The 27,484-nt window shown below is 48.2% G+C and overlaps 1 protein-coding gene across 3 annotated transcripts in view; it reads left to right on the top strand.

Moving 5' to 3' along the window:
* The window catches only part of TPRG1 (tumor protein p63 regulated 1), a 113,294-nt gene that overhangs the window by 39,512 nt on the left and 46,298 nt on the right, over positions 1 to 27,484 (top strand). For 2 of the 3 annotated variants that reach the window (XM_043492530.1, XM_043492529.1), the window contains exons 2-3: positions 9,485 to 9,692; positions 12,937 to 13,028. In XM_043492530.1, coding sequence (XP_043348465.1) covers positions 9,492 to 9,692; positions 12,937 to 13,028 — 293 coding nt within the window. In that variant the 5' untranslated portion in view covers positions 9,485 to 9,491. Of the gene's footprint in view, positions 1 to 9,482; positions 9,693 to 12,936; positions 13,029 to 27,484 lie in introns of all 3 variants that reach the window. The other variant, XM_038416555.2, reaches the window with a different exon arrangement.

Here is a 27,484-nt window from a genome sequence, read left to right as displayed (position 1 = left end):
ATTCCTTCTGGGGCACCTGGCATTAGCCACTGTCGGAAGACAGGATACTGGGCTAGATGGACCTTTGGTCTGACCCAGTAGGGCCGTTCTTATGTAAAGCTCTGTTAGGGCTCCAGCTTTTAAAAGCCCTGAGGCTAATGCTCTCTCCTCTTTGCCCCACCCACCAACTCCACAGCTGAGCAGGACCATCCTGGTGGTGCTACTGGCTTGGAAGGAATTGATGGACTAAGTCCAGGATTCACACTCTGTTAGTCCGCTGTGTGGAATTGCCAGTTGCTAAGTGACCCTTTCTGAGCTGCTTGGGAGCGCATCTTCTTGATGGTTGCTCAGCACCCCGGCAGTCTGTGACCTCGCTTGATTGTGTTTGCCCAGATCCTCCAAGTCTGTGTCTCAGGAGGACCTTTTGTTCATCGGCTTCTCCAAGTCTTCCCAGGGTATGGAAGATTTATCACTTTTGAAGAACATTCTGAGCAATCTTGCCTGACTTCCTATGTAGGCTATGGGTGTCACCTGCTTACTCCTGCATCGGGCCCAACAGCTTGTGACTGAACTGGAGCATGTCTAGACGGAACGCTGAATACCACGGTCCCTTACGAAGTAACAGCATTCTGTTCGAATGTGGCCAAAACCCACTCCTGCTATTCCAGTCTGTATCCCCACAGTGATCATCGCCATGAACCCCGTTTTTCAAGGAGGTGACGCTAGATTGCCAAGCTCTGGAACATCTGATACATTTCATATTAGTTAATAGGGGTGACATTCTTTTCCAATCTCAGGATCCTGAAGTGCCTGCCTTTGGGGGCTGGACTCCTTCCCAGCATGTGAAGGCAGCCACTGGCAGAAGAGGTGGGCCTGACATTGTGGCAAACCCTCCCTGCAGTCAGCCACTCCAATGCTGGTTCCCTTTGTGAGGCTTGTTTATTGAAGGTGAATTCCTTGAGCATACAGAGGGTGGGGGGGCAGGTGCTGCCGGAAGAAACATTGCTAGGCAAAACTAGAGTGTGTGCTGCAGGACGCTCTGGGGCCGGGGCCAGAACCTCAGAGTTGTGGTAAGAAGAAAATCTGGTCTCAGATGTCAGGTTGGGGAAGAGGAGTGAGAGGTCTACGCTAGGACAATCAATATGGTGATTTTGATCTCATCGCATAATGATACTTGCCTGCCGTTGCAAAGCAGTGTAACAGGGCATTGGTCCCTTTAAGGGCCAGGGGCAACGGGGAACAGCATCCCTTTTCTGGCCTGGTGAGGATTCCCAGGTAGGGATGGTGAAGAAGATTCCCAGCTCCATGAGGGAGCCTGGGACCAGGAGAGGACTAGGTGTGCACTGTCCCATGGCTGCAGCAGAAGCTGAGAAAGGGAAAGCAGGCTCTGCGCACACCCCGGGCTGGGGAAGCTCGAGCCATTCAGCCATAGAGCCCCACCATCGAGTTTGGGAACAGGGTTATTCCTTTGTTATTGGTTTCAGAGTAGCAGCCGTGTTAGTCTGTATTCGCAAAAAGAAAAGGAGTACTTGTGGCACCTTAGAGACTAACAAATTTATTTGAGCATAAGCTTTCGTGAGCTACAGCTCACTTCATCGGATGCATTTGGTGGAAAAAACAGAGGAGAGATTTATATACACACACACAGAGAACATGAAACAATGGGTTTATCATACACACTGTAAGGAGAGTGATCACTTAAGATAAGCCATCACCAACAGCAGGGGGGGGAAGGAGGAAAACCTTTCATGGTGACAAGCAGGTAGGCTAATTCCAGCAGTTAACAAGAATATCAGAGGAACAGTGGGGGGTTGGGTGGGAGGGAGAAATACCATGGGGAAATAGTTTTACTTTGTGTAATGACTCATCCATTCCCAGTCTCTATTCAAGCCTAAATTAATTGTATCCAGTTTGCAAATTAATTCCAATTCAGCAGTCTCTCGTTGGAGTCTGTTTTTGAAGCTTTTTTGTTGAAGTATAGCCACTCTTAGGTCTGTGATCGAGTGACCAGAGAGATTGAAGTGTTCTCCAACTGGTTTTTGAATGTTATAATTCTTGACGTCTGATTTGTGTCCATTCATTCTTTTACGTAGAGACTGTCCAGTTTGGCCAATGTACATAGCAGAGGGGCATTGCTGGCACATGATGGCATATATCACATTGGTAGATGCACAGGTGAAGGAGCCTCTGATAGTGTGGCTCATGTGATTAGGCCCTATGATGGTATCCCCTGAATAGATATGTGGACAGAGTTGGCAACGGGCTTTGTTGCAAGGATAGGTTCCTGGGTTAGTGGTTCTGTTGTGTGGTGTGTGGTTGCTGGTGAGTATTTGCTTCAGATTGGGGGGCTGTCTGTAAGCAAGGACTGGTCTGTCTCCCAAGATCTGAGAGAGCGATGGCTCGTCCTTCAGGATAGGTTGTAGATCCTTGATGATGCGTTGGAGAGGTTTTAGTTGGGGGCTGAAGGTGATGGCTAGTGGCGTTCTGTTGTTTTCTTTGTTGGGCCTGTCCTGTAGTAGGTGACTTCTGGGTACTCTTCTGGCTCTGTCAATCTGTTTCTTCACTTCAGCAGGTGGGTATTGTAGTTGTAGGAATGCATGATAGAGATCTTGTAGGTGTTTGTCTCTGTCTGAGGGGTTGGAGCAAATGCGGTTATATCGTAGCGCTTGGCTGTAGACAATGGATCGAGTGGTATGATCTGGATGAAAGCTAGAGGCATGTAGGTAGGAATAGCGGTCAGTAGGTTTCCGATATAGGGTGGTGTTTATGTGACCATCGCTTATTAGCACCGTAGTGTCCAGGAAGTGGATCTCTTGTGTGGACTGGTCCAGGCTGAGGTTGATGGTGGGATGGAAATTGTTGAAATCATGGTGGAATTCCTCAAGGGCTTCTTTTCCATGGGTCCAGATGATGAAGATGTCATCAATGTAGCGCAAGTAGAGTAGGGGCATTAGGGGACGAGAGCTGAGGAAGCGTTGTTCTAAGTCAGCCATAAAAATGTTGGCATACTGTGGGGCCATGCGGGTACCCATCGCAATACCTTTGTTATTGTTACACATTTCCGGGTTTTTTTATTTGCACTGAAGAATAAAGAGGGCCCTGCGGACAGGGCATAGACTGAACTGAGAACGGCCGATTGTTTGTCCCAGGCTGGTGATCAGGTCCACTAGCAGTTTGAGACATGAAGAGCACAATAGACCAGCGAGGTGGTCTTGTTATTACTTTCTGTGATGCCTTCCATCTGAGGATCCCAAAGCACCAGGCAAATGTTGATCGATTACAGGCCATGCGGTGAGTTAGTGGCAGAGCCAGTAGAACCCTGGTGTCCTGATCTCAAGTCTCTTTTACCATTTACTCCAGATCTCTCCATTCCTCTGAGTAGGTGGCAGTTTCCCTCCTCTTCAACCAGCAATTTGGCTCAGTAGCCTCTGGGAAGGACTGTTGTCTGGGGTTTAGGGGAAGGGCCTGGGTTTCTCTTCCTGGCTCTGTCACTTGATTTGGGTGAGCCAAAGCTGTGCTCTGCCTCAATTTCCCCAGTTGCAAAATGGGGGATCACAATAGCTTGCCTACCTCACAGGAGCATTTCAATTCTTTATCAGTATACAAAAAGAGTCACTTGATGAAAACATCATGAGAGTGCCAGTGAAGAGGACAAAGTCCCTATATTTGTGTACACTGCCCACCCACCCATTGCGCTGATGGAGTACACCCCAACTAATGCAGGGGTTGGTCTTTGGACCATCTCCCTGGAACAAAAGCCATAGGTAGGCCACAGTGTGAATGCATTGCTGCCAACACACTAGTCCGTTCCCAGTTCCTGGGAAGCCAGGCTCCATTGCCCACGAGTTAAATTGTCAAACAAGCATCTTTGTCCTTTCTCCCATGCTGCCCCATATAACTGGGAGGAGCTCCCTGTAAATATCCCCAAAGCTTCCTGTAGTGGAGCGGCTGTCGCATGCTCTGAGAAACCTGTCACACTGTCAGCCCTTTGATGTCTTCATTTGATTCATGCTATGTGGTAGGTCCTCCCTGAGCCTTACACCTCCATTACACAATTCAGCAATGCTGGGTGGGAATGACTTTACCAATAAGAGAGTCCGTAATTTAAATGCAAAGAGCTGTCTAGGAAAGATGTTGCTTAGATCTTTCACAATATAAAATGCCAGGCAATTGAAATATGCAGAAGAAGTCTATTTGTTCGGATACCCAGAAACGCTGAAAGGAAGTGGTTAATGTCAGTTTCGGGTTAATTAGCAAACATTCAAAGGACTTTAACTTAATTTCAGGGTTAGAAGTTCTCTGAAGTTGTACGTAAAGAGAGGACAATGGCTGAGCCTCCTTTGAAATGAGCAAAAGCAAACTCTGTAGAAGATGGAGAAGATGTATCTGCCTCATGGGTCACTATATAGCGCAGCAGGAAAGCGGGGGTAATAATATCATGCCTTTGCCCTAACTTCAGAAGAAGTCTCTTGTGGCCTGAGCTGATGCATATATCTCTAGTGCAGTGGCAAAACACACATCTTTTGCAAACTCTGACACTTTTCTATAGGCTGGGGGCGTAGAGCTGAGGGCTTCCCTTGGGCGCACACCATCCTGTTGGGAGGCATCAAATCCCAGATGTACTGTGGCTCTGCCGATCTCTTAGCAAATCCAACAGCCTCTACACTGGAGCCAGCCTTCCTGGTAAACCCTGCGACATTCTGTAATGAAAGCCCAGGTTCTCAGATGCACCTGTGTGCTGGTTGGGGCTTTCTTTTCCGGATCCTTTGTCTATCTTGTCTGCTTAAACTGTAAGCTGTTCAAGGCCAGAGGTGTCTTACAGTGTGTGAGGTGGGAAGGGGTGTTGCACGTGGCAGAATAGGGATCTGATCTCAATTGGGGCCTCTTGGCCCTACTTCCTACTGGAATAAAAACGAGATATCCGGGAGGGGAAACTCTGCAAACGAGCTTCCCAATCCCATGGCCAGCAGAGACAGCTCAGCCGCCAGCGGTGTGTAGAACAGTTTGGGGTGCGAGTGGCAGCTGGGGATTTGGATGGTGCCCTGGACACGCTCCTTTCCCCCTTGGCATGGCCCCACGTCCAGTGCCACCAAGAGAGTAGTGCAGGAGCTGGCTTCATTTGCTTTCCCTCACCAAGGGATTCCACCAAACCAGGAAAACCTCAGTTGGGTAGATCCACTGGCTTTATAGCCACATCCCAGTAAAAAATCAGGCTACTTGAGGGAAGTTCTTAGTGTCCATTACTGTGCACTGAAAAGGTAGCTTGTTTTTCTGTGTTTCCTCTTTATGGTGTAAAAAGCCAGCGAGCCCTTCGTTTGCTTGCGGTCTGCACTGCAGCCTGGTCAATAGCGCGGAGGTGACCAGTTGCAGAGCGTGTGCATTGTCCACGGTCGCTGCTGAGCGAAAGCTAATTGAAAGTGCAGTGCTGAGGACCAGCCGAGCTCAGTATCGGGGGTGCAACCTTAGCGTCTGCACCCAGGCTGCACGGAGAGTTGCAGAGGTTAAGCCCAGAAGGGACCATCAGATCTTCTACTCTGACCTCCCGCCCAGTTTCCCCGGAATTGAGCCCCATCACTTGGGATCACGAATCTGTCCATGGTAGAGTGCCCCTTCCAGGAGGAACACGCGGAGCTCATACGTGAGTCCAATTATCCCCCATCCTAGCAGGAGTTATGGGGCATCTTTCGAGCAGGCTGACGCTCAACCTTCTGGCCGAGGCCTCTGGAGCCATGTCCCCTCTCGGGGTCCCAGGCGAATCCACAAAATCACCCGCAGTTAGCAAACGGGGCTCAACCAAAGAAAGGAAAAGAAAAACCTGTCGGCAACTCCCTCCAGGATATGGGCCCCTCTGACTCCAGAGCATCCTGGGAGTGTCACTGTCCATGTCAGAGTCCACTGGGGGACTCTGACTCCTCTTTCCCCTTCTGCTCCGGGTCCTGCACCCTCCTCCTGCGAGGGCAGGGCCTCGGCAGGCTGCCAGCCCTCTTTTCAGGGCTGGAGAGACTCAAGAGTCTGGTCCCTCCCCAGGGTTGTCCAGGTCTCCTTTTAATGCTTTCTCCAGATTTTCAAGTGCAGAGGGGCAGGGCCATCCTTGCCCCACGCTGCTCCATCCCAGCACACTTGGGTTTGGCTAAAGCATCTCTTCCAGCAAGGCTGGACAGTCTTGAGTTAAAGCCATCAAGAGATGGAAAATCCACCACATCCCTTACAAGTCTGTTCCAGTGGCTACCCACCCTCACTGTTAAAAATGCATGGCCTAAATTCTAGATTGCATTTGTCTGGTGTCAGTGTCCAGCCGCTGGTTGGTCTTCTGCCTTTCTCTGTTAGATTGAAAAGCCTGTTAGTACCTGATATTCCCTCCCCAGGATGGTACTTAGACAGCATAATGAAGTCACCCCCACAATCATCTTTTTGCAGTTGAACCACATTCAGGACCCCTTGCTAACACCTGTTGTCAGCATTGGGTGACTTTTACAGTGTACTCCAGGAGTAAACTTCACAGGGCAGAGATGGCTGGTAACCACCCATAGTTACCAGCCTTCTATCCAGCAATAAACTAATCACACACAGAAGTTTTATTTAGGGGCTTACCCCCATCAGCTCTATCACGTTATTTGCTCCTGCCCTCATCCTTTAACTCTTTCTATCTCAGTCCCATTCAAGCTCTCCCAGGGGACAGAGCTGTGTCAGTTCTGTGTTTTGCAAAGCACAATGCAGTACTCACCGGAGACTCAGCAAATGTGTTTTGCCTATTTTTGAACAGGCTGAAACATGGCTTTGAACTCAAACGCTGATAGGGAGGGTTGGTGAGAAATAGTTTTTTTGTCTCAGAAAAAATTGTTGAGGTTTTTCTGGAAATTTTTTCTATTCTGCATGAGGCTGTTCAAAGCTTTTTTGACAAACACCAGAGAGAGAAATCACATCCACCCCAAGAAAATCAGACACCGTAGGCACTTGAGCCCAGGGGTCCCACATCTCAGGTGAGTGCTAAGGTGTGGAGGTGTGCTCTCTCTCCCTTGTTTTGAAGAATCAGCATTTTCCAACAAAAACACCATTTTGTCGAAACCCCTCAACTATCTCTGCTGTTAGATTTGTGTTTCACTGGGAGAGACGTTAAAACAGGAGTTGGGTGGCTGAGATCAGCATGCAAAGTGGATGAATAAGTGAGCAGAGTAAAAAACGATAAATTAAACTCAGGGAAAAAAACATAGAAGAGAGATGATGCTAATGAAAAAAATAAAAAAAACTTTCTTCCCATAGACAGGGCACCCATTCTTGCTCACCTAGCCTTTGAGTGTGGTGTTAAGTCCTTAATACACAGCAGAGTCTTCCCTGTAGGAAGAAAGATTTTTCTTTTTAAATTGACTCGCCTTTGGGAGGAGCCTTTGGTTCAGAGGCAGGAAAAACAAGCTTGCAAACTTCACTTTGTTTTGCAGCCCAATCCTAAATAGTCCCACAAGGGTCTCCTGTTCCTAGTCACACACCTGCTAAGTGAAATTAACACAGAACAGAGCACGACACAGTGACTGCATTCCTATCCTCTGATCAGAGAAAGGTGCAGAGGAGCCCAAGATCCTGGGTTATATCTCTGACGAGTGCTTGAAACAATGCCCATTCAGTGAATCGTTGGAATAAACAAGTGTCCAGGCTAACGACTGCAGGAGATGCCACAGAAATAAACGGAAACAAAATCTGAGTGCTCATCCTGTGATTTTCCACATACGGTATGTTAATTGCTACCAACTGGTGCAAATTGCTGCTTGCCTTTTCTATGCCTGAGGTTGGCTTTCATGCAGCTCTGCCATTTGCTGTACACTGACTGCTGAATGTGGCCTGTGTTCTTCATTTATTCCCCGGCAAATGCTGTCCCCTTGAACATACTCTCTGGAAAGGGGGATGATTGGGAAGTCCTGTATGGTGTCATCAAAGAAGGACCCTAGTAAATAAATAGATACAACATAACACTGATTTTTGTGTGGTGGGAGAGACCAGTGATTTTGTTTTTGCAGAACTTCTCAGGTGGGCTTCGGGTTCATCAGGCCAGGTTTTCTCCTGTTAAAATCAAAACTAGATTTGTTTTGGATCCAGGTCCTGTGCTATCCTAACCTTCAAAGATTTCAGGAGTGTGAGGGGGTATATGCCTCGTGCAGGCAAGGAAAGGGCAAATGTGGGACAGAGAAGGAGACCAGTAAGCATACCAAGCTGCACCTGGAGGGTGGGCCACGCTTAAGGATGAGGAAGTGCAGCTGGGGTGGGGCTAGGAGAGGACTGTACATAGAGGGAGTTTTTAGACTAGAAGGGGGCTGTAGGTAGTGAGCGAGGAATGTTGCAGTCACTTTCTGGGACTAGAGAGGTTGGGATGAGCTGGCCCTGGGATCTTCTCTGGAACAGGGAAGTCTGGTAAGTGGCCTGGAGTGCTACAGAGCAGCCACCGTAGGGGTACAGGATCTGGTGGGAAGCTCAAAGGAGAGAATCTGGGAAGGCTATTGAGAGGGATGTAATGTCAGGTCCAAGGAAGGCAGAAGTGGGTTTATCTCTGGCAGTTTGTGAGCTTGTTACGGGATTCCAAGGGAAATTCCTGCGAGTCCAGGCCCCTGAGAGAAGGGTCAACCTCCACAGGTTTGGGAGGAGAAGACCTGAGAGATGCTGAGTAGGAAAAAGTCCAGGGAGCGGGATGGAGCAGTCCTTGGCTGCTGGTTACAGCATCCCTGGGCTGGAGCCCAGCAGAGTGGTTGGGCCTGGGTTCTCCTACTAGCCAGTGGCAAGATGGCATGTGTCCAGAGAAGGGGACAAGAATGACGGAGACCCGACAGAGGGGTGTGAGGACAACAGGACCTGGAGCTGAGGCTGAAGACCTTGTGCTTAGGGACTTTTGGACTTTGTGATCTTAGAGGGGTGGGAACAAATTGTCGCCTGACTGGTGGGCTGAGTTACAGGAAGACAGACCACTGCAGAACCAGACCCACCATCAGCAGGGGGTGCTAGAGAGGTAGAGCTGCTACACCAGGTCTGGCCATAAGGAGGTGCTGCAGCTGTGAGTCCACTCTTTCACAAGAAGGTTTGGACGATGGTCTTGGCACGCGTTGGGCGGAAGTATTGTCCATAGTGGTTAAATTACAGGACTGAGCTAATGGAGCTTCTGTTCCCAGCTTTTCCACAACAATCCTGGGTGGCCTAGGTCAGGCCATGCCTTCTTTCTGTGTTGGAAATAGGAATAACACGTACTCTCCTCAAAGGGAGGGTTGTGAGACCTACCTCATATTTACAGAGCACTTTGAGATCTTTGGATGAAAGCTGCTACAAATGAATAAGGTGATGTTATTGTGTTAATGCCATTTACTAATGCTGCTCAATGATATTTTCAAGGCCACAGATAATGAAAAGCCTGGAGGTTTAAGCATTCATTTGGTTTTGCCCAGTTGGCATGTGCTTGCATTTCATTTAGCAGTAATACAAAAGATTTGATCAGATGTTCTGGTTGTTCTGTCTTGCTTGATTTTTAGACGGCTGAAATGTCTAACAGTGAGCACAACCAAGAGTTCCAGATGATGGAGCAAATGGAAGAGACGGGCGAAAGAAAAGCTGGCAATGGAAAAGCTCCAGAGTCCAACCCAAGTGCCGGCAAGGGGTCCCCCTCTGTGACTTCTGAGTCTACTCCCTTCCCAAATTCTTATACCAACCAGTATGCCATGAGGAAATTCTTTGTTACAAGGGTAAGCAAACCCCACCCCTGTTTGTGTCCCTTAGTTAACAGATTGCCCACCGAATGGCTTGGCTCCTGGGTTCTCCTCCTGGATATTCAGTCCCCGAATTGCCAAGAGAATCTGGAGTGATCTACCCTTACGTGGCTAGGAGTCTATGATTTAGGTCCGTTGGGGAAAAAACCTGCATGTGAGTCTAGTCTCCTTCTAGCATGCGTGATTTCCACCTGTAACTCCCACAAATCATAAGCAGTGCTCGCTATCTTCCCTGCACATGGGCATGAGGTATAGGTCAAACCTGGACTTCCCTAATGTTTGGAGGGTATGGTATGGAGTGCAATTTGATGTAACCAACTCTGTGACATCCTTATGGATAACTGAGAAGTAAGCTTATGAGAGGGCTTTATCCAATCAAAGGCTGTGTCTAATGTGGGAATTTGCCTCAGTTCCATCAGTCAGCAGCCAGAACCCCTTGCAGACAAACCCGCAATTTGTACCAAGGTAGCTAGTCCCCTCTCTGAACCCTGGGTAACGTGCATTGGTGTAAATCATGGCTTTGCTTTTCTACACTTGAAATTTGCATTGGTGAAGCTACTCCTTTTTCTAGCCACTGATGGGCTGGAAAGGGAGTAAATTCCCAAAGGAGAGAAGGCCTCCATCAAATTTATTGTATTTGTGGAGGGCCCAGTAGCCTTGAGTCTAGGAATCCACCAAGGCTCAACAGAAACGTCTGAAAATTATCATTCACTGATGCCGGCAGTACCAACTAAAGCGCCTGACAAGCCCTTTCCTTAATGTTAGTATATACAAAGTCTGATTGCGCACGCACTCTGTGGAATATATTTGCTTGGTTGTCTCTGATCCACTGTTTTACTGCATTTGCTGTTAGGCCCTGATCCTAAGCAGCTCCTGGAGATGCTGAGCACTTTAAGCTCCCCCTGGGTTTAATTGAGCCCTTAATTCTTGTACCTATTTAATGCAGAGTCTTCCTGGATGGAAAGTAGCATTCAGGGCTAATAACTGGAGGTATGCTGTGGATAGAATCATTGTTTCGGTGGCGGAGACTGCTGATCCAAAGCAGTGTCTTACAAAAGGAATAATACTTCATCTCTCCTGACTATGTATTTATAAGCTCCCCTCAGATTGCTATCCACAAGCTATCATACCCGAAAGCCGGAAGGGGAGGGGAGAAATTCTCTCTAAATTTAAACTTAAGAATGTAAATTATATGCAGATGAAAGGAGCTAAAACCATTTGATCATTTACTATTTAATTAACGGTTCCCTGTTGCCTTTTTATAGCTTGCAGTCTCTTGTAGGCAGCAAGACTCTAATAAGCAGGCTCTGGGCTCCCCATTGTGTTCTGAGACACAGTTGCCTGTATGACACTGGTTTGGCTCATATCGACACCAAGTCTCCCTGCATGCTATCACCCCCCCTTCCCCCGCCCCAGAGAGCTCTGAATCAGGCACGGTGCTGCCTGTGGGAGCATCTCCCTGGTTAGAAATCAAGGCGGCTCATGGAACGAGTTGGCATTTCATGCTGCCATCTGGAGCAGGCCTTTATTTCAGAATAATGCAGATGCTCTTAGCCTCCTTAGAATGCAGATGGTCTAAGCCGCCCTGGTAATAAGGCCAATGCTTAATTTGCGCCAGGGCTTAGCCCCGGCACCTCTGGGCTTGGCAGGTCATAGCCCCAGCACCCTTTGGGCTGAGTGCATCCACTATGAATGTAAAAAAGTAGTTTGAGCCCCGGCACGTCTTTAACTACAAATTAAGCCCTGGCTGTGACTGTGGCCTTATTTAAGGGCATGGTCCGTGGCACATTTAAAGATTCCCATTGACTTCACTGGGCTTTAGATCAGATCCTTGAAGCCTGATCTTGGAAAGCAACTTCAGGGGTGAGGGCTCCGAGCACCTTTACCGATAATGCGCTTTCAGTAGAAGGACCAGCTGGCTTTGCCAGTCAAACTCAGTTGCATCAGACCCATAGGTGCTGTCGTTATGAGTTGCCAGGAGCGTGCTTGGCCCCTGCTCCATCCCAGGCCCTGTCCCCACTCTGCCCCTTCCCCCCAGCCCAGCCCCACCTCTTCCCGCCCCCTCTCCGCTCCTTCCCCCATGCGTGCCCGCCCAGTCCCTGCTCCTCGCCCTCCCTCCAGCGCCTTCTGCACGCCGCTGAACAGCTGCCTCGGGGGTGCTGAGCACCCACGTTTTTCCCCCCGGGTGCTCTAGCCCCAGAGCACCCACAGAGTTGGCCCCTACGATCAGATCCCCTGTCCTCTCTGGTCTCCTCTGCTGCTGCCTTTCCAAAGTAACAGCAGCCCTGCAGAGCTAGGCGACCAGTGCTGTGAAAAGGGTAAGTTAGGAAAGGTGAAACCATGTGAGGCTCTCCTGATTGTGCGTGATGCACACTTAAGGTTTGCTGATGCTCAGGGACTTTTCAAGTGGACCAGGGCTGGTTTATGGGCTTACATTGAAACCATGTGAAAGTGGCAGTTTCCTGTTCATTCTGAAGAAGAAAAGAGGGAACTCGTGTTGTGAGTTTCAGTTTGAGGCCTCACAAGCCCAGTCATGAAATACCACGTCTTTACCACCTTCCTCCGTTTCTGTTGTGTTCCTGTCACAAATATTAAAGACCCATGTAATATAGGCCGGATGTGATCTTGTTTACACCAGTGTAAATGTGAAGTATCTCCGCTGAAGTCAGTGGAATCACACAGACAGACAGACAGACACATACACCCACAAACGAACGAACAGACGGAAATGTGTGGTACTTCCATAACCAATGGAAGGCCTTTGCGTTAACCCGTGAGACCGCCCCAACACCAGCTGCCATCTTGGATTCCCTCCACACACATCTTGGTCATTACTTCGGTAGTTTTGAAAGCTCTGCTCTTGTTTGAACAATATTCTGTTTCTTCAGAGCTGGTATAGTTGTCACCTCATGATGAACCCTCTAACAGCTGGACAATAAGGATGTCACCATTAGCTTGTGTATATAAAATGAACCCCCACCCTCTGGAAGGCAGACAGAGGGCAGATGACTGAGTCATTTCCAAATAAAAAACACGTTTTGAATAGATCCCCTAGTTCTGAGGCTTGAGACGTGATACTTTTCTTTGAAGGAGACACCTGTATGCACTTAGCATTGCTCCAACGACGTGGATTAGAATAAGAGGAGCGTGTGTGTTTGAGCCATAATTTCTTTCCGTCATGTTTATCTTACTTTTCTTTTCCGGTGTTCTCCCTTTCTAGCCAGGAGCATTTGACCAAGCCATAGAAGATCTGAAAATCCACGTGGTCAAGAATTCAGGGGAAACTGCTCAGAGCTTCTGGCTTTTGTCCGAGTGAGTAGTCATGACGTTTGGGGCACTGGCTGAGGCAGTGGCTTTGCTATGGGCTGCTAGAAATAAAGCAAGAATGGGAGGGAAGGGGTGTCACATAGCGACACTGGGTTAAGCTCTCTGGGTTCTGCTTTTAGAAGTAATTGCATAGATACATCAGCCAGTAGCACGACTTCCTGTTGAAAGGGAGACTGTAGGGAGAGGAATTCCAGGCACGAACAAAGCAGGCCTATGCCTCCAGTGTAGTGCTACAAAGAGTTGTGTAGAATCTCTTAATATTGATGATCCTTTTGTTAGTGGTTTGTAAATCATGTTGACAGTAAGTGCTGTGTAAGTGTCATTTATTATACTAGCAACAGTGTGTAGAGCACTGGACTAGGACTAAGGAGACCTGCATTCAGTTCCTGGCACTGTCATGGCCTGCTGGGTGACCTTGGGCAAGTAACCGTCCCGCTCTGTGCCTCAGTTTTCCCATCTGTGAAATGGGGATAACAATGCTGCCCTCCTTTGGTAAAGTGCTTTGAGATCTGCAGATGAAAAGTGCTAGATAAGAGATGGGCTATGGTGGTGTCATCATCGTCGTCAGACCAAAGCAGAGAGACCATGTTAATGTAAATATAACTGTTAATTCTGGGGTCATCTGAGCCTCTTTTGTGGTTTTGTAAGAGCTAGTGCAGGGAGTGGGAGACTGAATCGTCGCCAATCTTGCTTCAAAGGTCTCTGTTAGCAGCTTCTTTTAAGGAAACTGAAATTTGGATTTTGTTCCTCTGCTGTGTTTATTTCTAGTTGGAAGGATCCCAGCAGTGGCAAAAGACAAATCCTCAGTCTCACAGAGGACATGTCATTCAAGCCCGGGAGTGGCCATGTTCTGCAGTTAAGGATCTTTGCAGGAGGCACCCTGGGTTTAGCTGAGACGAGAACAACATTTAATGTGGCTCCTGACATAGTTGAGCGATTTCGAAAGTACAGAGAAAGAGGCTGGTAGAACCAGGGTTACATAGGCAGATTTGACAGCCATTACGGCAAAATTTAGAGGCCCCAAATCAGAATCAGAGCTCTGTTGTGCTGGGTGCTCCACATACACATGGTACATGTTGGTCTATCCTCTAAAGAACTTCCAGCCTAAATAGACATGACAAAGAGTGGCTGAAAGGGAGTAGGATTTATCCTCATTTTACAGACTGGAAACTGAGACACAGGGCAGGTTGCATAGGATGGTTATACAGGAATTCTGGGTTGGAACCAGGAATTGCACTCCTGAGTCCCTTCAGCACGGGACCATCCTCCCTCTTCAATCCCCTCCCTCCCTCCTCACCCTCTGTGCAAAAAAAAAAAAAAAAAAAAAAATATAGGACAAAATGAACCAGCCCAAGAATCTGCATCTCATAGAATCATAGAATCATAGAATATCAGGGTTGGAAGGGACCCCAGAAGGTCATCTAGTCCAACCCCCTGCTCAAAGCAGGACCAAGTCCCAGTTAAATCATCCCAGCCAGGGCTTTGTCAAGCCTGACCTTAAAAACCTCTAAGGAAGGAGATTCTACCACCTCCCTAGGTAACGCATTCCAGTGTTTCACCACCCTCTTAGTGAAAAAGTTTTTCCTAATATCCAATCTAAACCTCCCCCATTGCAACTTGAGACCATTACTCCTCGTTCTGTCATCTGCTACCATTGAGAACAGTCTAGAGCCATCCTCTTTGAAACCCCCTTTCAGGTAGTTGAAAGCAGCTATCAAATCCCCCCTCATTCTTCTCTTCTGCAGACTAAACAATCCCAGCTCCCTCAGCCTCTCCTCATAAGTCATGTGCTCTAGACCCCTAATCATTTTTGTTGCCCTTCGCTGTACTCTTTCCAATTTATCCACATCCTTCCTGTAGTGTGGGGCCCAAAACTGGACACAGTACTCCAGATGAGGCCTCACCAGTGTCGAATAGAGGGGAACGATCACGTCCCTCGATCTGCTCGCTATGCCCCTACTTATACATCCCAAAATGCCATTGGCCTTCTTGGCAACAAGGGCACACTGCTGACTCATATCCAGCTTCTCGTCCACTGTCACCCCTAGGTCCTTTTCCGCAGAACTGCTGCCGAGCCATTCGGTCCCTAGTCTGTAGCGGTGCATTGGATTCTTCCATCCTAAGTGCAGGACCCTGCATTTATCCTTATTGAACCTCATTAGATTTCTTTTGGCCCAATCCTCCAATTTGTCTAGGTCCTTCTGTATCCTATCCCTCCCCTCCAGCATATCTACCACTCCTCCCAGTTTAGTATCATCCGCAAATTTGCTGAGAGTGCAATCCACACCATCCTCCAGGTCATTTATGAAGATATTGAACAAAACGGGCCCCAGGACCGACCCCTGGGGCACTCCACTTGACACCGGCTGCCAACTAGACATGGAGCCATTGATCACTACCCGTTGAGCCCGACAATCTAGCCAGCTTTCTACCCACCTTATAGTGCATTCATCCAGCCCATACTTCCTTAACTTGCTGACAAGAATGCTGTGGGAGACCGTGTCAAAAGCTTTGCTAAAGTCAAGAAACAATACATCCACTGCTTTCCCTTCATCCACAGAACCAGTAATCTCATCATAAAAGGCGATTAGATTAGTCAGGCATGACCTTCCCTTGTGAATCCATGCTGACTGTTCCTGATCACTTTCCTCTCCTCTAAGTGCTTCAGGATTGATTCTTTGAGGACCTGCTCCATGATTTTTCCAGGGACTGAGGTGAGGCTGACCGGCCTGTAGTTCCCAGGATCCTCCTTCTTCCCTTTTTTAAAGATGGGCACTACATTAGCCTTTTTCCAGTCATCCGGGACTTCCCCCGTTCGCCACGAGTTTTCAAAGATAATGGCCAAGGGCTCTGCAATCACAGCCGCCAATTCCTTCAGCACTCTCGGATGCAATTCGTCCGGCCCCATGGACTTGTGCACGTCCAGCTTTTCTAAATAGTCCCTAACCACCTCTATCTCTACAGAGGGCTGGCCATCTCTTCCCCGTTTTGTGTTGCCCAGCACAGCAGTCTGGGAGCTGACCTTGTTAGTGAAAACAGAGGCAAAAAAAGCATTGAGTACATTAGCTTTTTCCACATCCTCTGTCACTAGCTTGCCTCCCTCATTCAGTAAGGGGCCCACACTTTCCTTGGCTTTCTTCTTGTTGCCAACATACCTGAAGAAACCCTTCTTGTTACTCTTGACATCTCTTGCTAGCTGCAGCTCCAGGTGCGATTTGGCCCTCCTGATATCTTTCCTACATGCCCGAGCAATATTTTTATACTCTTCCCTGGTCATATGTCCAAGCTTCCACTTCTTGTAAGCTTCTTTTTTATGTTTAAGATCCACTAGGATTTCACCATTAAGCCAAGCTGGTCGCCTGCCATATTTACTATTCTTTCGACTCATCGGGATGGTTTGTCCCTGTAACCTCAACAGGGATTCCTTGAAATACAGCCAGCTCTCCTGGACTCCCTTCCCTTTCATGTTAGTCCCCCAGGGGATCCTGGCCATCTGTTCCCTGAGGGAGTCAAAGTCTGCTTTCCTGAAGTCCAGGGTCCGTATCCTGCTGCTTACCTTTCTTCCCTGCGTCAGGATCCTGAACTCAACCAACTCATGGTCACTGCCTCCCAGATTCCCATCCACTTTTGCTTCCCCCACTAATTCTACCCGGTTTGTGAGCAGCAGGTCAAGAAAAGCGCTCCCCCTAGTTGGCTCCCCTAGCACTTGCACCAGGAAATTGTCCCCTACGCTTTCCAAAAACTTCCTGGATTGTCTATGCACCGCTGTATTGCTCTCCCAGCAGATATCAGGAAAATTAAAGTCACCCATGAGAATCAGGGCATGCGATCTAGTAGCTTCCGTGAGTTGCCGGAAGAAAGCCTCATCCACCTCATCCCCCTGGTCCGGTGGTCTATAGCAGACTCCCACCATGACATCACTCTTGTTGCACACACTTCTAAACTTAATCCAGAGACACTCAGGTTTTTCCACAGTTTCGTACCGGAGCTCTGAGCAGTCATACTGCTCCCTTACATACAGTGCTACTCCCCCACCTTTTCTGCCCTGCCTGTCCTTCCTGAACAGTTTATAACCATCCATGACTGTACTCCAGTCATGTGAGTTATCCCACCAAGTCTCTGTTATTCCAATCACGTCATAATTCCTTGACATCACCAGGACCTCCAGTTCTCCCTGCTTGTTTCCAAGGCTTTGTGCATTTGTATATAAGCACTTGAGATAACCTGTTGATCGCCCCTCATTCCCAGTATGAGGCAGGAGCCCTCCCCTCTCAGACATTCCTGCCTGTGCTTCCTCCCGGTATCCCGCTTTCCCACTTACCTCAGGGCTTTGGTCTCCTTCCCCCGGTGAACCTAGTTTAAAGCCCTCCTCACTAGGTTAGCCAGCCTGCTGGCAAAGATGTTCTTCCCTCTCTTCGTAAGATGGAGCCCGTCTCTGCCCAGCACTCCTCCTTCATGGAACACCATCCCATGGTCAAAGAATCCAAAGCCTTCTCTCCGACACCACCTGCGTAGCCATTCGTTGACCTCCACGATTCGACGGTCCCTACCCAGGCCTTTTCCTTCCACGGGGAGGATGGACGAGAACACCACTTGCGCCTCCAACTCCTTTATCCTTCTTCCCAGAGCCACATAGTCCGCAGTGATCCGCTCAAGGTCATTCTTGGCAGTATCATTGGTGCCCACGTGGAGAAGCAGGAAGGGGTAGCGATCCGAGGGCTTGATGAGTCTCGGCAGTCTCTCCGTCACATCACGAATCTTAGCCCCTGGCAAGCAGCAGACTTCTCGGTTTTCCCGGTCAGGGCGGCAGATAGATGACTCAGTCCCCCGGAGGAGAGAGTCCCCGACCACCACCACCCGCCTTCTCCTCTTGGGAGTGGTGGTCGTGGAACCCCCAACCTCAGGACATCGCATCTCATGCCTCCCAACCAGCGGAGTCTCCTTCCGCTTTCTCCCCCCAGACATATCATCTGGTCCACTCTCCGCATTGGTACCTGTGGAGAGAACATGAAAGCGGTTAGTTACCTGTGTCTGTGTTACTGGAACCCGGACATTCCGCTTACCTCTTCTGGAGGTCACATGTTGCCAAGCTTCTTCACTGGCCTCTTGGCTCCTCTGTGCAACCTGCTCTACATCTTTAGAGCTTTGTGCCCCTAGAAGGCTATCCTGAGTTTGGTCCAGAAAATCCTCAGTCTCTCGTATACAACGCAGGGTCGTTACCTGTTGCTCCAGACCTTCAATCTTCTCTTCCAATATGGAGACCAGCTTGCACTTTGTACAGACAAAGTCGCTTCTGTCCTGTGGAAGAAAGACAAACATGGCACATCCAGTGCAGGTCACAACAGCTGAATCCCCCCCTTCCATATCACCTACCTACTATGGAGCTTCCTCAGAGACGTTGGCAAGATGTAAGCCTCACTGGGCTCAGTCCAGGCGAACTCCCAGGCAAACTCCTGCTGTGAGCTGCTCTGCTGTCCCCGCTGCTCAGCTGGTTCGCGAGGCTCTGGCTATTTTTAAACAGCCAGGCTTCCCTGACGCAAACACACAGACACCCTAATGCCCGCCCCCTGCAGGCTAGCAGCCAATCAGACACTCACTCAGGCTCCCTCCCAGCAAACACACGCTCGGATACTTCCTCAGCAAGCAAACACACACACTCGGATACTTACCAGTCCCAGGCAAACTCCTGCTGTGAGCTGCTCTGCTGTCCCCGCTGCTCCGCTGGTTCGCTGCCGCTCAGCTGGTTCGCGAGGCTCTGGCTATTTTTAAACAGCCAGGCTTCCCTGACGCAAACACACAGACACCCTAATCTCAGCTGCATCTGTGTGTGTATATAAATCTCCTCACTGTATTTTCCACCGAATGCATCTGATGAAGTGAGCTGTAGCTCACGAAAGCTTATGCTCAAATAAATTTGTTAGTCTCTAAGGTGCCACAAGTACTCCTTTTCTTTTTGCGAATACAGACTAACACGGCTGCTACTCTGAAACATCTCAATAGCGGAGATGGACTGGTAAGTAGGAGCCCTGGGACAACCTTCCATAGTCTAAAACCTCTCGTGTATTGGTAACGATAGTGAAATGACCTTTTAATGATGAGGTAAATACTGCCGTGGCGGTGTGTGTACATGGCAAATGTGGCAGATTGCTTGGCAATCAGTGGTTAAAGGCACACTTACTTGCACTAATGATACCATGCTGTGGTCCTGTGACCTGGCTGGCAAGTAGCTAGTCAAGTCTGCCTGTGCTCAACTGCTGGAGTTAGGGAGCCCATTTAGCAGGGCTGTTTGCTTTGGTCCCTCCAGGAGCTTGTATATATTTGCTATGTTTTTAAAAGCTCCAACCCTCCGAGGGAGGGTTTGCATAGACCAGCTGTGATGTGAGTTGCTCTTCTCTGTGTGAAGCCGGCTCAGTCTGGGAGGATGTCAGACAGGCTGACTCTTCCTGTATGATGAGGCCGCTGGGAGGGGCGGCTGCTGTCGTCCAGATACAGTATTTTGTTGCTGATTGTGAAGATGCGTCAGTGAGCTTCGTTTAAGCTACTTCAGCAGCGCTGGGGCTGGCAGGTGTGTGAGATTTAAAGGCACCCCACATCCATTCCTTCTAAAGGCAGGCCGAAATATCCCTGCCCTCCGTGTTTGAATTTCTGTGTGCTGGTGTTGAAAGCTGCCTACTGCAAATGGATTCCCAGCATGCATTAAAATGAGTGGCAACGGGGCACCACTAAAACAATATCCCGAAGGTTGTGGTGGATCCTCCATCACTGGCAATGTTTAAATCAAGACTGGATGTTTTTCTAAAGGATCTGCAGTAGGACTATTTTGGGGATGTCCTATGTCTGTGTTACACCCGAGGTCTGACTAGACGATCACAATGGTCCCTTCTGGCCTTGGAATCTCTGAATCTTTTAGGTGGCTGTGGAAATTCCAGCCCTAGTTTATATTTAATCACCTGAATTTCTACAGGGCAGTTTATCCTGATGGGTCAAAGGCACTTTAAAAGCATGGGACCTGATCTTGCAATAGGGTTTGCAGGGTTGGGGCCTTAGCGCATTCAAAACCAAGCACATGTTCTTTCTAGATTTGTTTCCAGCTGTCCGAGATGAGACTTTGGGTAAAACTTTCAAGAGTCCAAGTCCCATTTTCAAAAATTACCTGGGCACTTTGGAACCTAAGACCCACTGCCCTTCAATGAGATTTAGGCTCCTAAATGCCCGTCACTTTTGAAAATGGGACTTAGGTTCCCAAGTCACTTAGGACCTTTTGAAAAACATGCCCTCCATTTCAGAAAAAAGCTAATGCCAAGAACCAAAACCCTTTTTTTTCTAGCTGAATCTATTTAAGTCCTAAATCAGACCATTGAAGGATTTGTCCAATGACCCCTGGACTTTGCAGTGTTGTCATACCTCGTGTGTACCTCGTCCAGTGCACTAAATGCCCTACTAACAACAACGTGGGTGAAACAAGACAATTCTGTGCTCTTGAATGAATTCACACAGGAAAATGATAAAAGACAAAAACACCACATTGCCCGGGGGGAACACTTTGTGCAAACAGATCACTACTAATGTGACATATCAGTCCTCATCCTCAAAGGAAACCCGCACAATACCTTCAAAAGACAAGCCTGGGAACTTAAATTCATAACAAGAAAAGGAGTACTTGTGGCACCTTAGAGACTAACAAATTTATTAGAGCATAAACTTTCGTGAGCTACAGCTCACTTCATCGGATGCATTTGGTGGAAAAAACAGAGGAGAGATTTATATACACACACACAGAGAACATGAAACAATGGGTTTATCATACACATTGTAAGGAGAGTGATCACTTAAGATAAGCCATCACCAGCAGCAGGGGGGGGAAAGGAGGAAAACCTTTCATGGTGACAAGCAAGGTAGGCTAATTCCAGCAGTTAACAAGAATATCAGAGGAACAGTGGGGGTTGGGGAGGGGGGAGAAATACCACGGAGGTTTTTTGCCTTCCTCTGTAGCATGGGGCATGGGTCACTTGAGGGAGGCTTCTCTGCTCCTTGAAGTCTTTAAACCATGATTTAAGGACTTCAGTAGCTCAGACGTAGGTGAGATTTTTCGTAGGAGTGGGTGGGTGAGATTCTGTGGCCTGCGTTGTGCAGGAGGTCGGACTAGATGATCAGAATGGTCCCTTCTGACCTTAGTATCTATGAATCTATGAAATAGTTTTACTTTGTGTAATGACTCATCCATTCCCAGTCTCTATTCAAGCCTAAGTTAATTGTATCCAGTTTGCAAATTAATTCCAATTCAGCAGTCTCTCGTTGGAGTCTGTTTTTGAAGCTTTTTTGTTGAAGGATAGCCACTCTTAGGTCTGTGATCGAGTGACCAGAGAGATTGAAGTGTTCTCCAACTGGTTTTTGAATGTTATAATTCTTGACGTCTGATTTGTGTCCATTCATTCTTTTACGTAGAGACTGTCCAGTTTGGCCAATGTACATGGCAGAGGGGCATTGCTGGCACATGATGGCATATATCACATTGGTAGATGCACAGGTGAACGAGCCTCTCATAGTGTGGCTGATGTGATTAGGCCCTATGATGGTATCCCCTGAATAGATATGTGGACAGAGTTGGCAACAGGCTTTGTTGCAAGGATAGGTTCCTGGGTTAGTGGTTCTGTTGTGTGGTGTGTGGTTGCTGGTGAGTATTTGCTTCAGGTTGGGGGGCTGTCTGTAAGCAAGGACTGGCCTGTCTCCCAAGATCTGTGAGAGCGATGGCTCGTCCTTCAGGATAGGTTGTAGATCCTTGATGATGCGTTGGAGGGGTTTTAGTTGGGGGCTGAAGGTGATGGCTAGTGGCGTTCTGTTGTTTTCTTTGTTGGGCCTGTCCTGTAGTAGGTGACTTCTGGGTACTCTTCTGGCTCTGTCAATCTGTTTCTTCACTTCAGCAGGTGGGTATTGTAGTTGTAGGAATGCATGATAGAGATCTTGTAGGTGTTTGTCTCTGTCTGAGGGGTTGGAGCAAATGCGGTTATATCGTAGCGCTTGGCTGTAGACAATGGATCGAGTGGTATGATCTGGATGAAAGCTAGAGGCATGTAGGTAGGAATAGCGGTCAGTAGTTTTCCAGTATAGGGTGGTGTTTATGTGACCATCGCTTATTAGCACCGTAGTGTCCAGGAAGTGGATCTCTTGTGTGGACTGGTCCAGGCTGAGGTTGATGGTGGGATGGAAATTGTTGAAATCCTGGTGGAATTCCTCAAGGGCTTCTTTTCCATGGGTCCAGATGATGAAGATGTCATCAATGTAGCTCAAGTAGAGTAGGGGCATTAGGGGATGAGAGCTGAGGAAGCGTTGTTCTAAGTCAGCCATAAAAATTCATAACGTTGCTAGACACTAAAAATCTGGACTGAACAGAGACACTGGATTTATGGCTCATTACAACAATCTGTAACCCAATAACCTTCCCTCCCCCTTTTTTTGTCCTATGACAAAAGTTATAAAGTTTGCGAACGATACCAAGCTGGGAGGAGTTGCAAGTGCTTTTGAGGATAGCATTAAAATTCAAAATGATCTGGACAAACTGGAGAAATAGTCTGAAGTAAACTGGATGAAATTTCAATAAAGACAAATGCAAAGTACTCCACTTAGGAAGGAACAATAAGTTGCACACATACAAAATAGGAAATGACGGCCTAGGAAGGAGTACTGCGGAAAGGGATCTGGGGTCATAGTGGATCACAAGCTAAATATGAGTCAACAGTGTAACGCTGTCGCAAAAAAAGCGAACATCATTCTGGGATGTATTAGCAGGAGTGTTGTAAGCCAGATACGAGAAGTAATTATTCCGCTCTTCTGATTAGGCCTCAGTTGGAGTATTGTGTCCAGTTCTGGATGCCACTTTTCAGGAAAGATGTGGACAAATTGGAGAGAGTCCAGAGAAGAAGCAACAAAAATTATTAAAGTTCTATAAAAAATGACCTATGAAGGAAGATTGAAAAAATTGGGTTTGTTAGTCTGGAAAAGAGAAGACTGAGAGGGGACATAACAGTTTTCAAATACATAAAAGGTTGTTACAAGGAGGAGCGAGAAGAATTGTTCTTAACCTCTGAGGATAGGACAAGAAGCAATGGGCTTAAATTGCAGCAAGGGAGGTTAGGTTGGACATTAGGAAAAACTTCCTAATTGTCAGGGTGGTTAAGCCCTGGAATAAATTGCCTAGGGAGGTTGTGGAATCTCCATCATTGGAGATTTTTAAGAGCAGGTTAGACAAACACCTGTCAGGGATGGTCTAGATAATACTTAGTCCTGCTGTGAGTGCAGGGGATTGGACAAAATGACCTCTCGAGGTCCCTTCCAGTCCTACGAGTTTATGACTGCAGGGATGTTAGCTGGCCACTTCACCTTGTTAACTACTCATGCAGTGCTTCTCAATCAGGGGTACACAGAGGTCTTCCAGGGGGCACATCAACTCATCTAGAGATTTGCCTAGTTTTACAACAGGCTCCATTAAAAGCACTAGCGAAGTCAGGACAAACTAAAATTTCGTACAGACAATGACTTGTTTATACTGCTCTATATACTATTCAGTGAAATGCAAGTACAATATTATATTCCAATTGTTTTATTTTATAATTATGTGGTAAAACTGAGGAAGTCAGCAACTTTTCAGTAACAGTGTGTTGTGACACTTTTGTATTTTTATGTCTGATTTTGTAAGCAAGTAGTTTTGAGGTGAAGTGAAACTTGGGCAGGGGGGTGGGAGCCGGGAACAGAAGACAAATCCTGAAAGGGGTACAGTTATCTGGAAAGGTTGAGAGCCGCTATGCTAAACAATCTCTTTCATCTTGTATTTAGCCACGACACTCTGAGTACTTTTCCCAGACCGGAAGAAAACCTGTGTGTAAACATGAAAGCTTGTCTCTCTCACCAACAGAAATGGTCCAATACAAGATACGAGCTCACCCTCCTTGCCTTTCTAATGACATGGAATTTTGTCATGTCTAGTCTGTTGAGTGCTGTAGTTTGGGGCCCTTTGAGAGCCAGCTCAGCCTTTGGAGTTGGGTTCATGACCACAATTCTGTAGCTTGCAGTATATTTTCGGGGGCTATCCAAAATCAGCCACTAGCTTTTTATTTCTGAAATGGCACTGGATCTATTCAGCTCCCAGACATGATGTGAGTGTGTCATCCCTCTCCTTCCTGCCCACTGCTGCCAGGATTGCAAAAGGGGCTCACACTCTCCCGTTTCTGAGGCTGAGCGATAGTCCTCTTACATCAATTTGCTCCAAGCACGGAGGTTCGTAGGCCAGGCTGAGCTGCTGCACGGTCGCTTTCTCTAGTGCATTGTCCCGCCCTCCCTTTAATTTAGCTCCAAATGTTTCTTATGCCTGAGCCATGGCAGTGATGACTAATGGGTCTCTTCTCTTAGCCCTATGACCCCAGAGTCTGCTGTGCTCTCCCATCCAGACGCTTTCGCTTTCCTGCATCCCTCTGTGATATCACTGAAGTCTCACCAGCCGTCTACATTAACCTCCATGCATCAAACCACCCCTTGCCTCTTCTTTTCTTCTCCCTACAACTGGTAAGAGAGAGCAGGGGAGAGCTGTTTTTCTTGCTGCTTAGTTCAGCAGTGCAAGGATTGTGTTCTGCATTTTGACCTTGTTTAGGTGTATATGTGTAGGCATGCACCCGGGGAAGACAATCAGTATCTCTCAGGTACTCTTCATCCTGGAGGAATGTTAGAGGAACTGACCTCTAGATCTGGTGCTTTTGCCCACCTGACCCACTCTCAAATCTGGCCCGTCATTAATTAGAGTGGCACTCCTAGGAACAAATCCGTGGCTCCAGGCAGATGGTGTGTATATTGGCTAAACAACAAAACAGAGGCATCGGGCTTGGTCCCAGTCAAACTTGGGCTGCAGAGGAATAGCTGTTAGCTGTAGTAACGTTCAGGTTCCTGCTCCTTCTGTAGGCTGCAGCTGCTAGAGGATGATATGATCACAATCATGAGCAGGCCTGATGTTACAGCTAGGAGCAGACAGCAGTGACATTCGCACACACTTGTGGGCAGACTGTGTTAGTTAGGGGCTGGCCTCCAGAGGGGTGACGGGGAGACACACTCCCCATGGGAGGAACGATTGTGCCTCTCACATAACCACACACATACGCTGTCCTCCACACACAAAAGGCAGCAAGTAGCTTGCAAACCCCCACCCCCTGCTCTTCTTCATGTTTCAGAGAGACGCCTCCTGCTTTTTTCCATCCATGCAATCGAGCCATCAGATCCACGTGCTGTGCTTCCCATCTCCCTCTCCTGTCACTGTAGTGGGTAGGTGGTTTGAAGGCTCTGCCAGGGAGTGGGTCACCTGTGCCCATTGTGACTAACTAGACAGCTGTGCCGCACGTCTCTGTTCCTCCCCCAGACCACCACGCTTACTGGTCCCGTGCCCAGAAAGTGCTATCGGTCATGAGGAGTTGCTGACAGCGTCTTTCAGCCTGCGGGAAATGCTCCTAGTTCCTCACTGTCCGGAGCACCGGAGTTAAGCTGAGCCGAGGCTCTGGATTCCTAACCTGCCCGTGACGGGCTTGCCACCTCCACCTTACTCCTGCATCGACTCCATTTCACTCAGGCCACAAAGTGTGCACAGAATAGCTCCTGGGCTGCTGCTCTGGGCCTGTCCCTTCTTGCAGCAGCCAGGGGCCGTGTGGCTGCTGGATCTGATACGGCAGGCGGGGAGGCACTGCTGCATGGAGTAGAGCTGGCATGACACGTTGACATCACCCCCTCGCTGCCCCGGGGCTGTCCTTGTCTGTCTGGGACATGGCCCAAGGCTGTTGTGCTCCAGCAAACTCTGCCAGCCAACGCGGGCCTGGTGGGGGCGGTCGCAGAATGGCGCTACGGTCCCTCCTCACCCGCTTGAGCTCGGCACGGCCCAGCGCTGGCCTGGCAGAGGGGCTGGCCCGAGCTTGCCAAGTGCAGTCCACGAGGTGGCCTTATTATACCGGTCAGTATCCTCCTCTCCCTCTCCTTAACTACTGTGGAAATTGCAAACGCTTCTGACTCTTCAGCAGAGACCATCTCGGGGAACCGGGCAGGTGCACACTGAGCTCTGCCCTGGCACTCATGTCCCTGCGTTAGAGGCATTCGCTGAGGGCACTGGCCGCCTTTCCTTTGACGGGCATGGGAGTTGGACTGGCCCTTTCCGGGCCTCTGGAGTGTGCGTTTGGATAACTGAGCAGCATCTCTATAATAGATTGACAGCCATCGCCATCGACAACTCCTCCGAGTCTGCATCTGGGTATTAGCGCTGTCCTTTTCCCCAAGAGTCAGTGTCTCTTTGTGGGACTGTAAGAACACTGTATCTGTGTGGGGAACATGAATCCCCAGGATTTCTCAGCTTCTAATCCCGCCTTGTGGGTGACTGACCTCTCTTTGGGGGTTCCTGGCACCTCACCCCCACACTTGAGTCCCCCACCTCTATCACTTTCCCTATGGCCATTCCCAGCTCTCCTAGACCAGGGACCGACACAGTGGCCTGCTGGTGCCCTGGTGTCAGACGTGATGGTAATGTCTGGTGGCTGGGCCATGACAGCATCCAGGGAATACCTCCTGTGGCCAGAATGAATTTATAGTGAGTGCGTGGCTCTGATTACAATTAAATGCATCATTTTCCTATGAGTTCCCTATGATGGAAGCATGTGCTCTGAGCTAATGGCTACCCTGGTCTTTATTACATCGTTTCCCAGCGCAGATGAGCATGTAGAGAGATTATGTACAGTAGAGACACAGATGTTCATTTTCTAAGGCCAGAAGGGATCATTATGATCATCTAGTTTGACCTCCTGTGTAACACAGGCCAGAGAACTTCACCCCTTGATATCTTCATTGAGCCCAATAACTTGTGGTAGAGATAGAGTGTATATTTTGAACAGACACCTAATTTTGATTTAACAGTTCCAACTGATGGAGAATTCATCACATCCCTAGGTAAGTTGCGCTCATAGTTAATTACCCACAGCATTAAAAATCAGTCTGTCTGTCTATTTTATAAAAAGAAAAGGAGTACTGGTGGCACCTTAGAGACTAACAAATTTATTAGAGCATAAGCTTTCGTGAGCTACAGCTCACTTCATCGGATGCATTTGGTGGAAAAAACAGAGGAGAGATTTATATACACACACACACAGAGAACATGAAACAATGGGTTTATCATACACACTGTAAGGAGAGTGATCACTTAAGATAAGCCATCACCAGCAGCAGGGGGGGGAAAGGGGGAAAACCTTTCATGGTGACAAGCAGGTAGGCTAATTCCAGCAGTTAACAAGAATATCAGAGGAACAGTGGGGGGTGGGGTGGGAGGGAGAAATACCATGGGGAAATAGTTTTACTTTGTGTAATGACTCATCCATTCCCAGTCTCTATTCAAGCCTAAGTTAATTGTATCCAGTTTGCAAATTAATTCC

Source organism: Dermochelys coriacea, chromosome 9, assembly GCF_009764565.3.
Source record: "Dermochelys coriacea isolate rDerCor1 chromosome 9, rDerCor1.pri.v4, whole genome shotgun sequence".
Taxonomy (NCBI): domain Eukaryota; kingdom Metazoa; phylum Chordata; order Testudines; family Dermochelyidae; genus Dermochelys; species Dermochelys coriacea.
Note: the sequence above shows the minus strand (reverse complement) of the source record. Positions and strands in the feature narration are given on the sequence as shown.